Source organism: Hippopotamus amphibius, chromosome 13 (genome assembly GCF_030028045.1).
Source record: "Hippopotamus amphibius kiboko isolate mHipAmp2 chromosome 13, mHipAmp2.hap2, whole genome shotgun sequence".
Taxonomy (NCBI): Eukaryota; Metazoa; Chordata; class Mammalia; order Artiodactyla; family Hippopotamidae; genus Hippopotamus; species Hippopotamus amphibius.
Window position 1 is genome coordinate 65,353,678 of NC_080198.1, and position 16,814 is coordinate 65,370,491.

The following is a 16,814-nucleotide window of genomic DNA, read 5'->3' on the forward strand; positions in this document are numbered from 1 at the left end:
GTGTCAGGTAAGAAATGCCTAAATACTAAAAAGGTATTCTAATATCAACAGGCATTTTTAGTTTAATTTCAAAAAAAAAAAAAAGCTCACGTCATGTAATTCTTAAATCATCTTATCTCTTTAATTTAATTTTATTTTCTAAGAAAAGGGTTTGTTTTATTTATACTTCCCAGGGCTTCTTCCCTCAAGAGAAAGGAATGGTATCCAACACCATATAATAGGTACTTAGTAAATAGAGAATGAATTATATTTATCCTATTCTATTACATATATTTGTATTGTTATGTATTTTTATGTCCAGTGCCATACCTATAAGATGAATTCTTCCCATGTGTAGTCTGTTGATTTGTCTTTTCAATTGTACTAACACATGGACAAACATATGGAGGTAGCTATGTTCTTAGTACTGTTATATACAAAATTTACTGAATGTCATGTGGTAAAATTTGCTGTGACTATAAAAGGTGTTCATAAAAATAAATAAATAAATAAATAAAAGGTGTTCAGCTTATCCTGTAGAGACTATAGAGATGATGATGATAATAGCAGTTAACATTTATTGAGTCATTATCTGTTAAATGCTTTATAAACATCATCTTATATTGATACAAGCATTGTAATCTATGAAAGTATGTATCATCACTATCATAATTTTACATATGAGATGATATTGCCCAGGGTCAAACAGTTACTAAATTGTTTGTTTCTTTCTGGGGAGTAGGTTGTTAAATATTTAACAGCACCCCATTGGTGGAACTAGGCAAAGAATTATCAAGAAATTGAGATTTTAAAAAAATTTTCTTAAAAAGTAAATCAATACCCACTGAGATATCTATCATAAATAAATAAGTCAGGGCATTCTCTGAAAGATTATAATACTTGCTTTGTATTATTTTTTGTTATTTTATTTTTGTTTCTTCAAGTCTGTCTTATTTAGGATTATAATTTTCCAGAATACCAGGCAGTAATAAGTCGTGTAGTTTAGTGGTGTGGATTAGACTATAAACTTCGGAATCAGTCTTGGTTCAAATTTCACCTCTAAACATTGGCTTGTAGTGATTGACAATTTTCACGGTATACACACCCCACCATGGGTACTGACTGTTTAAAACTGATTAGTAACATTCATGAAACAATTTAAAGTAGCTCTTGCAAACTGGTAAGAGCCAGTTCTAGCACATCACTAGGTCCAACTCTAAATGCATCTAAATCAACACAAAGTACTACCTGAAATATAGTTTTAAGTAATGATTACTGTCTCACGTAAGTTTCTTTAAAACCCCATGAAATATTCATGATTGTAGCATGTGGCATCACTCAAAGGCCAGAAGTGAGATTTTATAGTTTCCCATAAGCAAAAGAACATGTAAAAGAGGATAAAAACACAAGCTACACACAGAGAAAAATTTGCAAGGCACATATACAACAAAGAACTTGTATTTAGAATACATAAAGAATTCTCGAAACACAACAGTAAAATAACAAAGAATCTAGCTAAAAAATGGGTAAAAATATGAACAGACATTTTACCATAGAGGAGGCATTAAGGGCAAATAAGCATATGAAAAAAAATTCAACACCATTAACCATTAGGGAAATGCAAATTAAAACTATGATGAGATATCACTACACACTTATCAGAATATCAAATGCTGGTAAGGATCTAGAAAACTTGGATTCTCACAGTTACTTATAGGAACATAAAATGGTACAGCCACTCTGGAAGATAGTTTAGCAGTTTTTAAAAACAGATCACATGAAGAAGGCAGAATAGTGCACACCCTGCTCTGCTACCCCAAAGATGTCTATATCCTAATCCCTGGAACCTGGGAATATGTTATCTTACTTGGCAAAGAGGAATTAAGGTTACAATTGGAATTAAGGTTGCTGATCAGTTGACTAAAAATGGGAGATTAACAATACATAGGGATTAAAAGTGGGAGAGAGAGGTAAAAGAGAGTCAGTCAGAGGAGGATGTGACTATGGAATAAAGGCAGAGAGATGCAATTTTGCTGGCTTTGAAGATGGAGGAAGGGGCCACTAGGCAAGGACATCAGGAGGAACTAGAAAAGGCAAGGAAACAGATTCTCCTCTAAAGCCTCCAGAAAGGAAGGCAGCCCAGCCATCATCTTGACTTCAGCCAGTGAGATACGTATTAAATTTTTAACCTACAGAACTGTAAGATAATAAATGTGTGTTATTTAAGCTGCTAGTATTACAATAATTTCTTATAGCAACAACAGAAAACTAATATATCACGTGACCCAGCAACTGCACACGTGGGCACAAGGAAACAAAAACTTCTATTCACACAAAAATCTTTATATGGATGTTCACAGCAGCTTTATTCATAAGAGCCCAAATCTGGAAATAACCTAAATGTCCTTGGACAGGTGAATGGTTAAACAAACTCAGATTTTTCCACACAGTGGAATACTACTTGGCAATAAAAAAGTTACAACCATTGATACATACAACTTGGATAGATTTCAGGAACATAATGCTTACTGGTAAAAGCCAATCTCAAATGATTACATATTTGCTGTATGATTGTAGTTACATGACATTTTTGAAATGACAAAACTGTGGAGATGGACACAGACTTGCGGCTGCCAAGGGACACAGATGAAGGGAAGAGGGGAATATTCAGCTACAAAAGAATATACAAGAGAATTCTTTGTGATGATCCAAGATATAATGCTGTATCTTGATTGTAGTAGTGATTACATGACTATAAATGGGATCAAACAGTGCTGAACTATACATACACAAACACACATTCAAGTGCACAGAGGCAAATGCATAAACAAATGAGTGCGTGTAAAAACTGGTGAAAACTAAATAAGGCCTGTAGTCTAATTAACACTATTAAACTCATGACAATTTCCTGGTTTTAGTACTGTTCTACAATCGTATGAAATGTCACCACTGGGGGGAGGTGGTGAAAGGTTCATGGGATTCTATGTATTATATATACAACATATTAAACATAAAACATTTAAAAAAATTAATGTATATGATTTATAAGTAAATAAATAAGCATATACTGGTGGTTAAAAAGTAATCATAGGAACATACAATAAAAAAGTTTCAAGAAAAAAGCTTGGAGACCAATGCCCTGAAGTACTATTAGTATATCTTTCTTAAACAGTGAAAAACAAAACGTAATACAGTATTCTGACACAGTATTATCTCCTGAATATTAACCTAGCATTAAACAGCAAAAGTAAGAAATACAAAAAATAAATTTGAAAAACTGCTAAGTAGAAATAGAATAAAGCACCAGCAATTCTGGCGACTAGTCATTTATATTGCTTCGCTCTGGAAAAGACTTTAGCAATCCTAATACACTTTAAAAAATTAATTCATTAATTAGTTTATTTATTGGCTGCATTAGGTCTCTGTTGCTGTGCACAGGCTTTCTCTAGTTGCGGTGAGCAGGGGCTTCTCTTCCTTGCGGTGCATGGGCTTCTCATGAGCATGGGCTTCTCTTGTGGAGTAGGGGCTCTAGGCACGTGGGCTTCAGTAGTTGTGGCGCATGGGCTTAGGCTGCTCTGCAGCATGTGGTAATTTTCCCAGCCCAGGGATGGAATCCGTGTCCCCTGCACTGGCAGGCAGATTAAGCACTGCGTCACCAGCGAAGTCCCCCCTGCCAATACACTTTCAATCAGCTATAAAAACCCTTTGTACTCTCACCTAATTTATGCATGTTGTTGTTATTATTAATATTTTATGTATTTTTATTCATTCTTTTCAGACAATTTGTCACTCAGGATTAACTCTACCAACAGTTTTGGGGGTTATAAGAACAAACGAAACTAAAACAAACACAATTTTTGCTCAGCAAGGTATGCTTCCCTCTACTACACATACTTGAAGAACCCTGGAAATTAGTTGGTAAAGACTAGCAAATTCAAGCTTCATCTATTTGCAGACATTTTGTTATCAAGCAAAGTCTCCTTATTCAAATAATGACCAGTGTTTTTATTGCCCTTCCAAAAAAAAGAACAATTTATGGTTTTGGAGGGGAACCTGGCAAACGTAGACTGTTGTTTGATATTAGGCAATCCACAGAGTTAAGCCATGAAGACTTTATCTTTGGATTTGTCAGTTTTTGAGGTACTGTCCTATAGAGTAAGTTTAAAATTATTCATGGAAATTTGTCTTAGGTGAACTTACAGCAAACGATTAACTGGCTTACAAAATATTTTAAACATTTAAAGTCACTCCCTCAAGTACAAAGATGTTCACACTACAGCTATCCTGGTATTTCCTGATTTGGTAAAGAAAATAGGCAAGGAAAGATTAAATTTCAAATATATCTTTAATTTTTTTTGTTCAGTTCATTTTATTAAAGTTAACTCATTGTTCTTTGATTGTGAATTCTTAAAAATCTTTGTCTCAGGGTTCTTTGCTCTCTAAACTGTGGGGTTTTATTTTGTATTTTAAGTTTTACTTTGCAGGTAAAGCATTCACTACAAAAAATATGATTCAAAATCATGGAATGAGAAACTCATGTGAGGACACTGGATCTTTATTATTACACCGAAACTCGAAGCCCGTGATTTATTTACTTTTTTAAAGTAACTGACACCTTGTCACAGCTACCTTGCCTTGGAGAGGTTAAAAAGTTGTCCAAGTTCCAGACAGCAAAAGAGCAGCCTCTAAACTGCTAACATGCAACGTGCTTGGACAAGCACTTTCTTTTTACAATGAAGTAACAGGCTTGCTTTTTCAGTGCAACCAAATTCAAACAATGAAAGGAGTCACTCCAAACTGTGAGCAGGGACAAACCAAGGGCCAAGCTTATGGTATGCACAGGAGCATTCCCAACCGGGCAACCCTGGGCAAACACAAGTTTTCTCTTCAAAGAAATGTTTTCACTTTACATACGCATCAGCCCCTGAGGTACCCACAGCTCTGTTAACAGTATGTTTTCAATATGCACTGAACAACAGCACAAACTGCTGTTCTGAACACGGCATTCTTTTGGGCTTTCAAGATGATGTACAGGAAGAATAGAGAAAATAAATGTAATTCCTCTCATAATTCTGAGTACCATATGAAATGATTATGGTAGAAAACTAACACAGAATGTGGACTTTCCTTTGGAACAGAATAACTGGTGCCAGTGTTTTACTTATTCATTTATTCAGTGTTGGTGTGTACTAAAACCCTGTGAATTTACGTTCATCTCTGAAATAACCACAACATGAACTGCTACATATCTCTCATTTCAAAATCTGGAAAAGAGAAAAACTAAAGTCTTGCTCCACATATCAATTTAAAAAAAAGAGAGAAAGAGGTCTAAGGACAAACAATTAACGAAAGTAGTTTTAAGGAATCTAAAGATATTTTTCAGTCCTATAGAACCATGCTAAATGTATACATGTTAAAATACCCTTAAAAAATTTAGTACAGAAGAAAACCAAAGCCTGGTTTAGGTAAATATTCCATACAAGATAAGGACCACATAAAGGTAGATGTTTTCTACACTCTGACATAAGGATTAGTGGATCTATAAGCAGATTTGTAGGAAAGACAAAAGACAAAACATTAGAAACCCGGGTATGTCATTGAAAAGATTCTATAATTTACTGTATCTAGTGCTTATAAGAAGACAAATTTAAAATTTTAATATGGAAAAACTAATATGACATTATCTATTGAGAGCTATAGATTACCACTGTAAGTCCTTTTATAAACTCAAAATGATGTTATTACTGACTCTGAAAATCACATCTCTGTGGGTCACCTAAATTCCCCAAGTTCAGTTTGTTTAAAAGTCCTTTCGTATAATGTAAACATTAACATTATTTTATATTTGATGTTTCGAGAGTTCAGAATTTGTATCTTTCATACACCTAACTAGCTTCTATATCCATACCTATCATCTATTTACTGATCCAGAATGTCTATAACCCACAGGTACCAAGGAGTAGCCCTGACCTATAAGAGGAGAAGCAGCTGTGACAGGAAGGCATCTGCACTCCCCCACACAGGTTAAGCATGAGCTCTGTACACTGGGGTTTAGATCCACTTTCCTAGACCATTAAGCCTTCATAAATGGGTTCAAGAGAGAGCCCCAAACACCTGACCTTCCCTTTTCCCACCACTCAAAGTGACACCACTACCATTTATGCCATGAATCTACCAATGCTAATATGTCATCCTTCATCTACATTATGTAACACAAGACATTCCAGAATTCCAGTTTACCCCTAACCTCCTAGATCTAACCCCCGCCAAATGTCAACACATTCCCTAATCTGTCTCCTCCCACGCATCTTATTTTGTTTTATAACAAAGAAAATATATCTTAAAATTCAAGTCAACTTTAGCATATACCAATCTCAGGTGGGGTAAAAGACCCAATCCTAGGGTAGGAAGCTGTTTTGGCTTTTAATGGTCTTACTTTGTGAATTTTAGTGTTGCGTAAAGTGCTAGCTTCAATTAATGATGTCTATCTGAGAAGACACAAACTTAGAAGCAGAGATATAATTGTAGGAAGAGGCTGGTAGGATCCCTTCAAACAGTGGTGTCATCAGAGTTCAACCAAGGAGCCAGAGACCGAAGGAAGACAAAAAGACTCTAGACAGATACAGGTACGCACATATATACATACACAGACACACAATAACACACACACACATATACACACACCATAATACCAAGAAAATGGGTCCATTATGTAGGGAGAGGAGGCTTGGGCAGTTGTAAGCTAGATACCTTCAACTTGATTTCTATTATCCTCTTAATGCACCATTATGATGGGGGCTTCAAAATCCCAGTTTCTATTGTTAATGTTATTTAAATAGAATTTGCAGTTCAGTATTCAAGAACTCTTAATACAGTTAACACTTTGAACACATCTATGAAAGTAAAGTCCATACACTTATAAAAAAGAAACTTAGAGTGAAACTAGTGACCATGGTTAGGGAGCCTAACAGGGAATTTAATATGTATTTCCTTTTTTATCTTTACAGTAACTGCTACGTGCAAATGTCTATGTTCTCTTAACCAAGGGGTGGATTTAAGAAGTAAGAGAAATGAATAATTAGGGGTAAGTAGGGAAAAATATATAATCATAACAAACACTAATGGTTAGTCATATTATTTGTGCTAACACTGTCTAAAAACAAGAGACTCAATGTCTCCCTAAATTGTTGTATCGACTGAATTGGTGGGTTTAATATATACTTTAACTGTATTTGACTACTTATAATAAACTTAAGTATGGCCAATATAAAGTGTGTAAATCTAACAGTTTCAGACAACTGTTTCAAATGATTGATTATTGCAGTAAAGACTTTGTTAGTACTCTTGCTTGTATTTCTAATGAGAAACAGGAGCAGGATACTTATTCTTTTAAAGGAAGTGCCACTGTTAATATTGATGACATCATCTTCTTTGAAACAAATGAACAGCATTTTTGCTTAACAGTATTAATAACCTTTTCAACTCATTTTATTCAACGTTTTATGTTTAAGAGAGAGTTTTGGATTGCCAGAAAAATGGCTCTTATAAATCCATAAATAGTAAAGACACCATGGCAAGAATATTACTAACACTACACATAGGGCTGGAAAAGGAAATTACAGTGACTTTGTTTCTAATACTATTAAATAGTAACTAACTTGTGGAGTCTCAGAAGTATGCTTCTGTAATTTCTCTTTATTTTCCCTCATCCAGAACTCTCTGCACCTAGCTATACCTGACCAACAAATAGCAAATAAAACAATTCCTATTACAACATTCCAATATAAAGAAACTCTTTAAAGAAGTAGGATGGTTCAGAAGTAATGGTCTAATGTGGAAAAAAATGGCATGCTTTTTCTTTTTATGTGAAATGCTGAGGAAAACCACGTTAAGTTGATTCATACTTGAAGAATCCAATCAGCTTACATGTGAAAGAGGTATTCTGTATTTTAAATAAACAAAGCTTGCTGCTTGAGGTGGGGGCAGTGGGCAGCTGCAGGGGGTGGGGGGCTGGTGAAATAAATTACCAACATTTCCAGGTTGGGAAGGAGTGTTGGTTTCTTTTCAGGTCAGACTGGCTGTCGCCACCAATACTGACAGGAAGAGTTACTGGAGTGATGGGCTACCTCTGATGACTGAGGGACATGGAGACAGCAAAACAAGAGGGAAATCATATCCCTAATACCTTGTAGATCACCACCAAAAGAAAGCTGTTATCTGGGCTTTGTTTTGTTTTTCTTTCCATAGAGGATTGAGATTCTTATCTTAATAAGATACATCGTTAACTTGAATTTTATATCAGTTTTGTAATCTAGATTTTAAAAACATCACTGTATATCTGCACATACATAAACTCATAAGCTCTTTCTTTACATGCACTGTATTTTCAAACATCTACTACTGAGATTCTTCCATCCAAATACTTCTATCCAAAAGTATTAACTTTGAATCTGAAATTTCTTAATGGAATTTTTAAACAATTTGTTTTAGTATTAGAAAAAACTAAAATTTGAAATTTATCACACTGACCTCATGGAGCTTTAATCTGTGATAAATTTTGGTGTGTATCTTATAAATTAGCTTCATCTGGATTCAAACTGGATTCTCAGGATAGCAAATAACTGAGAAAAGGTAAAGTCTTGGATTATGTTTTCTCTACATAAAACAAGTTGGTTTGACATATTTATTTATTTTTTATTTGACTAACTGGCATAATGCCTTGATGAGAGAAGTGTGTAAAGTATTCATGCTTTTGTTTCACTTTGTCAACTTGTTTAAGAGTCACCATATGATGTCTATCATTAAGCTATTATTAGCTTAACATCCTTTTAGAAACTAGGAGGGGAATGAATAAACTACTGAGGGAATGAATGAAAGAATGAAGATTTAAAGTTATTTGACTTGTTCTGCCTTATTTTCCCTATTTGTTATTTAAGAATAATAACATCATGGGGGGCATCTTAAAACAAAATTGGTGAACAGATGGTAATTAAATAAGAAGTATTATTCTAATTATCAGAGATCATTATTTTTATTACCACTTCTACTACTGCTAATAAGTACCAGTCTTGCTCACGAGCCTAGGAACTGTTTGATTTTGTCGTCACCAAAAAGCTAGGAAATCTCATGTTTAAAGTCATGTACTTACTATCGATTTTAAATTAACTACTTAAAAATTTAAACACTATTCAAAAATATAAATAAATGAACTTAACTGAAATCTAGTAAAAATGCTGACACATTTTCTTTATAATTTTTTGAATTTTTTCATCTCAGATTTTATATTACTCATTAAGACAGATTTGCCTTTTCTTATATAGAGAAAATATGTTTTTAAAAAATGGCTCAGTCTTAGTGAAAAGTGCCACTGAGCTTTCAATGAGTTTTTCATTAGCCCTTATGTCCGAACTTGCTTTCTCCCTGCTAATATTCACGTTTCTCACAGAAGGAAAGCGGATGGTGTTATCCTGCCTTCCGTTCCCCAGAGTCACCCAAGAACTAATACTGAATTACATAAATTCTTTAAAATCTCTAAGAGCCACTTGTAAAACATGGTAAAACATAAAATAAAGCAGCATATGAGTTACATATTAACATGGAAACGGTTCAACCCTGTAAATTACCTTATAAAAAGAAATTTGATGATTAGTTTGTCCCTCAAAGACTGAAGTCTACATAAGACACTTTATATAAGTCATTTCAAGTTGTTTAATAAAGCCTTATGATTCAATAAAGTACATATAATTAATTACCTTCTCACCCTAAAAAACAGTGGAAAGTAAACCATGAGGCTGATGGAAGAATACTTGCCCTATTATACTAGACTTTTCCTTTCAATACCCAGGGGACATTAGTTCTGATGTCATTAAGTCTCCTTCCCCCTTTGCATTTTGAAGCCATCTTAGCTTAAAAATGTAAGTTTGTTGTGTGGTCTGTTTTCAGGAATGATTGAGATGGCCTATACAGGTGTTAGTTTTTTTCTTATTTGTGCAAGTGATGACATTTCTATACTTCTGATTTTTGAGGTATATTTTAAAGATGTCAAGCCTGGTTTAAATTTTGATGAAAACACAGATTTGCATTTTATGTCCTTTTCCACATTTTGATTAAGAAACAAAGGTACACTGCATATTACATGTTAAGATCAATCTTTGCTTTTACTCTGACCTAGTGACCTTCTCTGGTAATTGTACACCAGCGAACAGCTTTGCTGTGGATTTCAGTCTTATTAAATGCTTTAAAAAGTTAAATCATTTGTTAATTGGCTGTTAAGTGAATATTATCCTTTACTCGTCCGTGGTGCTTTAAAGTGAAGCTTATTATTTATTATTGTAACATTCAGCAGCAAAGTTTATTAGGAATAATTGGTACTAACTGTTATCTTCAATCTTATATTCTCTGTGTACTGCATTGAAGGTCAGAAATTTATATGGGTAAATATATTAAAATCTTGTAACATTAGGGAGTGTATAAAAAACAGAAACCTTAAGAATGCTGTTTTCAATTTCCTAGATGCTTTCCCAGTGCACTGAGGCCTGCAGTATTTATTTTACAGTTGGTAGCACTGCACTAATGTCACTAAGTATGTTAATGTGTAGCTGCATGAATGATAGCCTTATTGACACTGGTTCTCAGGCAGTTTGGTTTTAATGCTTAAAGGTGGGTTGCTGCCGCTGTGTTAATCTGCAGAGTTTATAATTCTCCCCACAAAATTGTGTTTCAGCAAAGTTTTACTAGAAAGTTTCAGGTTTCCAAGACTGCTTGTATTTGCATGGAGTTTACTGGTATCCTCAGAAGAATTAAAGTTATTCATTGAGCAAGCAAAACATATTTTAAAAAATGAGCAGTGTACTTTTTCAGATAAAGCCAAGACTTATTTCTTATTTATTCATGAGTACCTTAGAAATATTAAGCAAATATTCTGTTATAATTTATGCTTATGTTTAAAGTTAATACTGAATATGGCATATCTTTAAATGGACTGGTTTATTTACTTGACAGGCCTAATCAAAGGTAGAAGAGAAAACTAGATTTGGATTTAAGAAGAAAAGTATATTGATTTAAAAATATATAAATATTTAAATTAAAATTAAGGGTAAATCTAACTAAAATTAAAGGTAAAAGAATCAAACTTTTATATAAATGAACAATATTTTAGTTAAGAAATGCAAGCTTGAATGCTGGGTAGTTGCATTCTTAATAATGGTAGTCTAGATTATTTGAACAAACCCTCCTGCTCAGAATAACTAGAAAAACTGGAGGAAAACATCTCAATGAAGGAATCAGAAAACTAACAAGTAATAATGAGGCCAAGATCTGGGAGGAGGACTATAGAGACAAGTCCTATATTTATGGCAGCTTTTCACTTGGGAGCAGCTCTAATTCCTGGAAGAAGCTGTTGAGAGGTAAAAAGCTAGCTGCCTTTTCAACATCCTTATGGGTTCAGGAAGCCAGAAACTGGAATCAAAACCCACTAAGAAGAGAGTCCTGGTAAAGACCCTAGGGAAGAGATGGAGACGTTCTGTATGTGTGCTGTCCACAGGGTGGTTATCAACCCCCAGGGGCGACTGAGCACTTGAAATGTAGCTAGTGTGAGACTGAAGAACTGAATTTAAATTTTTCTTCAATTTTAATCTATTTAAATTTAAATACGTGGATAGCATTCTCTGTACTGGGTAGTGTATATCTAAATGAGGAGGTGCATGACTATATTCGCTGCAGCACTGAATATTACATCAACATCTTGAGATGAAGGACCTAAACATAAAAGGTAAAACTGAAGAGAATTTAATTAAAAAAATATGATTTTGGGTGTACAGAAGGATTTAAGAAGACATAACACAAAAAGGAAAATACTGATAAACTAGGTTACATTAAAGCGAAAAATTCTCCTACAATAAAAGACCACATAAAACATAGTGTAAAGACAAGCAATAGGACTAGGAGAGGACATTTAAGTTACATATAACTGACAAAGGATTAGTAATCAGAAGATATGAAGACCTAGAAAATAACAGAAAAAAGACCGAAAAAAAGGGCAAAAGATATTGTTAAAGTTTTTAGGGTGAGAGGGTAGAGGTCACAAAATAATCCTATCTTCCCTATTTGAGTACAGCAGGAGACTGGAAGAGCACAGCAGGGAAGGTAGGTATGAGAGAATAAGAACACAGAGAGGTAAGAGATATGGAGGTCAACATATCAAAAAACATATTTTTTACTGGAGAATGTAGCTTAACGGTATAGCACATAGCTTCTTAACACTTCACCTCAGAGTTAGATGCACTTACTTAGTCACATGAGCTAAAGGCAGACTCCCTGCCAGGGGAAAACCTTTTCTGTCAGCTTACAGCCTGGTAGAATAGGCGTGGAACCTCTCTGCCTCCAGGCCGTTCCAAAAAGAAAACAAAGAGCCCAGGATGAGTTGAGGTGGGCATGTTCAGTTCCTTTACCCAAACTAATCAGTTAAGACCGCCTCACAGAAGTAAAACATTGTGGAGCTGGTAATACTTGACAGAAATATCTAATGACAGGGTTTATATCATTTGGATGAATCAAACAGTAATTTCACTTTTAAAAAGACTAAATGAATATAATGTCCCCACTTCTTTACTTTTCTGAATTTTAAAGGTAAAAAGAATCAAACTGTCAAACTGCACGTAACTGATACATATCTACCAGAAGTTAGCAATCCATGAAAAGTGCTTCCTAGATAGCAAGATGAAGACATTTATTAGAGTAATGGGCAGAAAGTGACATCTCTGCAAAGTTTTACATGGGAGCAGCTTTTAAAATCGCTGCACTCTTCCAAACAACTTTCAGGTGACAAACAGATGGAGCCCCCTCTAGCATCAAAGTGAAAGGGTGGAAGCCTAGCTGTAAGTACAGATCTTGAAATCCGAGGCAGTATTCACCTATAAACTGGCATATTAACATCCTTATAACACACACGATGAAATCGGGTATTCTGTAAAAAACATGAACAAAATGTCCCTAATACTACTACACAGTATAGAAGTCATGATTCTATCTGATAACACACCTACAGTAACACTTGATTTCCTTCATGCATAGCCAATTCTTTTATTCCTGTGAATACCACTATTACTAACCCCTGTCCACTTATCTATGAGAGGAAGTCCTTTCACTGGAGGAGGAAGAGAAGATAGAGGTACCCTTCAGACCCTTTCTCATTCTGCTGGCTCTATTAAACATACACAGGAAAGATGGAAATCTAACAAGAAAAGTGATACTTCGAAGTCCTCTATTCATCTGGCCATGACTATGAAATCAGATAAGGTTAGATACAGAAAGCGCACTGCTTTATTTTTTGCCTCAATCTTTAGTGCTGAGGTGGAAAGCTGATGAAACAAAATGTGACACATATTTTTCTGGAATTAATTTGGATGTTGGTATAATGCCAAAAGTGCTATTATTGAAGTGGAGATATATAGCTACAACTTCAACTGGTAGGTTGGTGCACACAACATCATCAGGAACTTCTCTTCCCCATCTCTTAAACATTTAAACCAATATGCATTTTTGAAAAAAGAATATCACAGTATTGTTATAATATCCTGAGACTACTACCTAGGAAGAGAGCATTTCTAATATTCAACTGACCTTTAGCAAATGGGTAAGATTAACACAGATCAAACTAATAGAAGCAATCCAGGCAATAGGTCAGTGTAGGCAAGGAGAAGGCAGAGATCAGGCATGAAGGCTGAAGTGGTAGTCAAAGTGAGTGGAAAACTGGAGAGAAAGAAATAGTAGCAGGCAGCTTGTTCAGGGTATGGCCACCCTGGAGAGTCCATCTTAATATTTGTGTGCACAGTGTAAGCTTCTATTACCTTGTGGTTAAAAACTTGGTCTGAATATGCTCTGTGTAAGTTGGGGGTTAATGGAGATTTCTGGAGTTAGTATGAGCTGGAAAAGCCTAAAGAAAAGGCATCTGAAGGGTTCTAGCAGAAAGAAAAGGAGGCTCTTCTAGGAAACAACTTATGAAGAACTGAATTATGATGTGGTCTGGTCCCTGGGTGTATGCTCCTGGTCTCACTTGTGGTAAGCTTACTCTAAGCAGATGATAAAGAATGAGCAAAACAGAAAGAGAAAATCACAGATGAGTAAAATTTCCTATAAAAGGCAAGGAGAATATAGGAGTGGTAATACTGCACCATAGAGCAGGGTTTCTGAACCGCAGCTACACTACTAACATTTTGGTTCATAATGTTCTTTGCTGTGGGGGGTTGTCCTGTGCATTGCAGGATATTTGGTACCATCCCTGGCTGTATGCAGCAGATATTCTCTCCAGCTGTCCACAACCAAAAATGTTTCTGGATGCTGCCAAATATCCCCTCGAGGGCAAAATCACCCCAGTTGAAAACCATTGTTTTAGAGAAAAAATTAGCCTCACAGGTGCTCCCTATGTTAAATTTTAGTTACTTTTGCAGTATAGCATTTCTGCTGCATAAAATGGAGAATGGTGATTTGTTAGTAGTCACACCATTAGATGACCAGAAATCAACACAGTAGTTCTGGCTTTGGTTTTAAATTGATCTGTAAAATCATTTGGCATCTCTTATGACCTCTCATATTTTGAACTAATGTTCAAAACTGCATAACCACACAACCACGTTTTATATGCTTATGTCTTGCTACCTAAATTAGACTATAAGTTTCTTTATAACAGAGAACCCACACCTAACTATGGCATAATGCCTTACTCACAGCAGAAATAGTTGCATTTGTTGATATGGTTTAATATTCAATAAAAATAGTTCATTTGTTAATATGACTTAATGCTACAAAGTCCAATCTCAGTCTAGCCTAGGATCTGGGCCACCTTCTTCCTTTGTTTTAACTTTATTCCCTCATACTCTACAACTTTTTTTTTTCCCAGCAACTCTATTAGCCTATAGGTGGATGTGGATATGGTATGCTCAATAATGCTTATAGATTGATAATCACCTAAAATATACATGTAAAGATGGAACATGTGTTCCTGAACCCAGAGTATGGTTGGATTCACTGAGTCACTGATTCCTAACATGGCAATTTATTTTTGTATTCAGCAATACATACTAAACATATACTAGGTATAAACTATTATATACAGGTTAAATGGAACCAAACATAATTAGATTTGATCTCTGCTCTCAAGAAATTTATATCCTAGTGACTGAGAAAGAGTGCTCCAATAGGTATACACAAAGTGATATGAGAATGCAAAGGAGGCAACCACCAACTTTATCTATGAAGTGAAGAAAGGTCAGGAAGTTGACTTCGGGGATAATGACACCTGTACTATGCTTTATAGAATGAACCAGGGCTTGTCAGGGGGCAGGACATTCCATAAAGGGAAAATAAAATGTACAAAGGCAAAGCCATGAAGATATGTATGCAAACTACTTTTCTGAACCAAAGGATCGGGAGCATAAGATTTAACTCCTATTAAGTCTCTCCTAAATGTCTTAAGACCCCTCCCTACATAGTGAGTTAGTAAAATGGAGAGAATTTATTATACAGAGATGCATCTGGGAGCTCAAAATTTTAATCTCTAGTAACCAAGTACTTAATAACATTCTCTGTATTTCAAATTTTAAAAAATATTCATCTAAAGCACATGCTGAGGTCTGGAGTCTGAAATTCAGGAATTATATCAAGAAGCCAATAAATAAGCCTAGCCAGGAAAATCTGGGTATATTCATACTTAACAGCATTTTTCTGCTACTGTACATTAATCTGGTTTGGCACAGGATGGTGCTCAAAGAACAGCTGGGGAATGATAAGCAATTTCTGCTCTCTGCCTCTGCATGTTTTATTTCCATCATCTAAATGATGCTTCTTTTTCATATATTATTAAGTGGGTCACAATGAGACCACTAAAAAGACAAATACAAGGCCTTTTTTTCACATAAAGAGGGACTGGAAAAATGTTTGTACGAAAGTCACATCAATTCTTAACCCTTCTCCAACCACTCACCATCCAACCTCTGCTCGGCTCCTGAGTTAACCTGAACCAACACAGTTTTTTTTCAAGCTGAAGATAAAAAACCCAAAAAAGTCCTTGGAGAAAAGGGAAAATGTGACCCAGAGAAGAAGGCTGACATAGAGTAGTGATAGTCATAACTACCAAATATGTATGGTTTTTTAGTGTTTCATAGATATTATCTCATATACTTAATACTGTAAGAAGGATGTACCTTTAGGAATAATGAATATGAATTCACTTGTTAAACCTGCAAATTTTGGAAATTTGTCAACTGCTTCAACATTACAGGAATAAGAACTAGCTGATTACAGAATTCTGGAGCCCAATACAACATCTAAGACTATTAGGATGCCTACCTATAAAATTATGCTTTTATGATTCAATATACAATGCATGCACTATTAAAACAGAATTACTTATGATCAGCATGTTAAAATAGAAGTGATCTAAATCAAGACTTTTGGAAAAGATAAATTTTAAAGAGGGAAAAAGGCTAAGAGGGAAAAAATACTGTTAACATGGAGATAACATGTGAAGTGGTAGGTAGCTCCACACTAGCAAACAGCACAGCCTAATCACTAAAGCTCATGTGATTGTCTATGATGGGAGAACAGTTTGTGAAGAAAAATGGCAATGACAGTCTTTCTGCCAAAGATTCTGGTCTTATTTTGAGTACGCTGCAGAAATGCTGTTAATATTTCAAGGTTGTGAATATTTCATGGGCGAACTATTGCTCTTCTTTTAAGGCTATAGATATTTAAAAACAAATATGATTTTATGATATATGTCAGAACTAGAAAAAATGGTTTACAATTTTATTATTATTATGGAAATCATTGGGAAAAAT

The 16,814-nt window shown here is 34.9% G+C and overlaps 1 protein-coding gene across 5 annotated transcripts in view; it reads right to left on the reverse strand.

The window, feature by feature from the left end:
* Window positions 1–16,814, reverse strand: part of AFG2A (AFG2 AAA ATPase homolog A) — a 330,295-nt gene that overhangs the window by 95,508 nt on the left and 217,973 nt on the right. The window contains exon 16 of one of the 5 annotated variants that reach the window (XM_057705718.1): window positions 3,606–3,649. The exons of the other annotated variants lie outside the window; for them this stretch is intronic. Coding sequence (XP_057561701.1) covers window positions 3,632–3,649 — 18 coding nt within the window. The 3' untranslated portion in view covers window positions 3,606–3,631. Of the gene's footprint in view, window positions 1–3,605; window positions 3,650–16,814 lie in introns of those variants that run through there. 5 annotated transcript variants of the gene reach the window in all.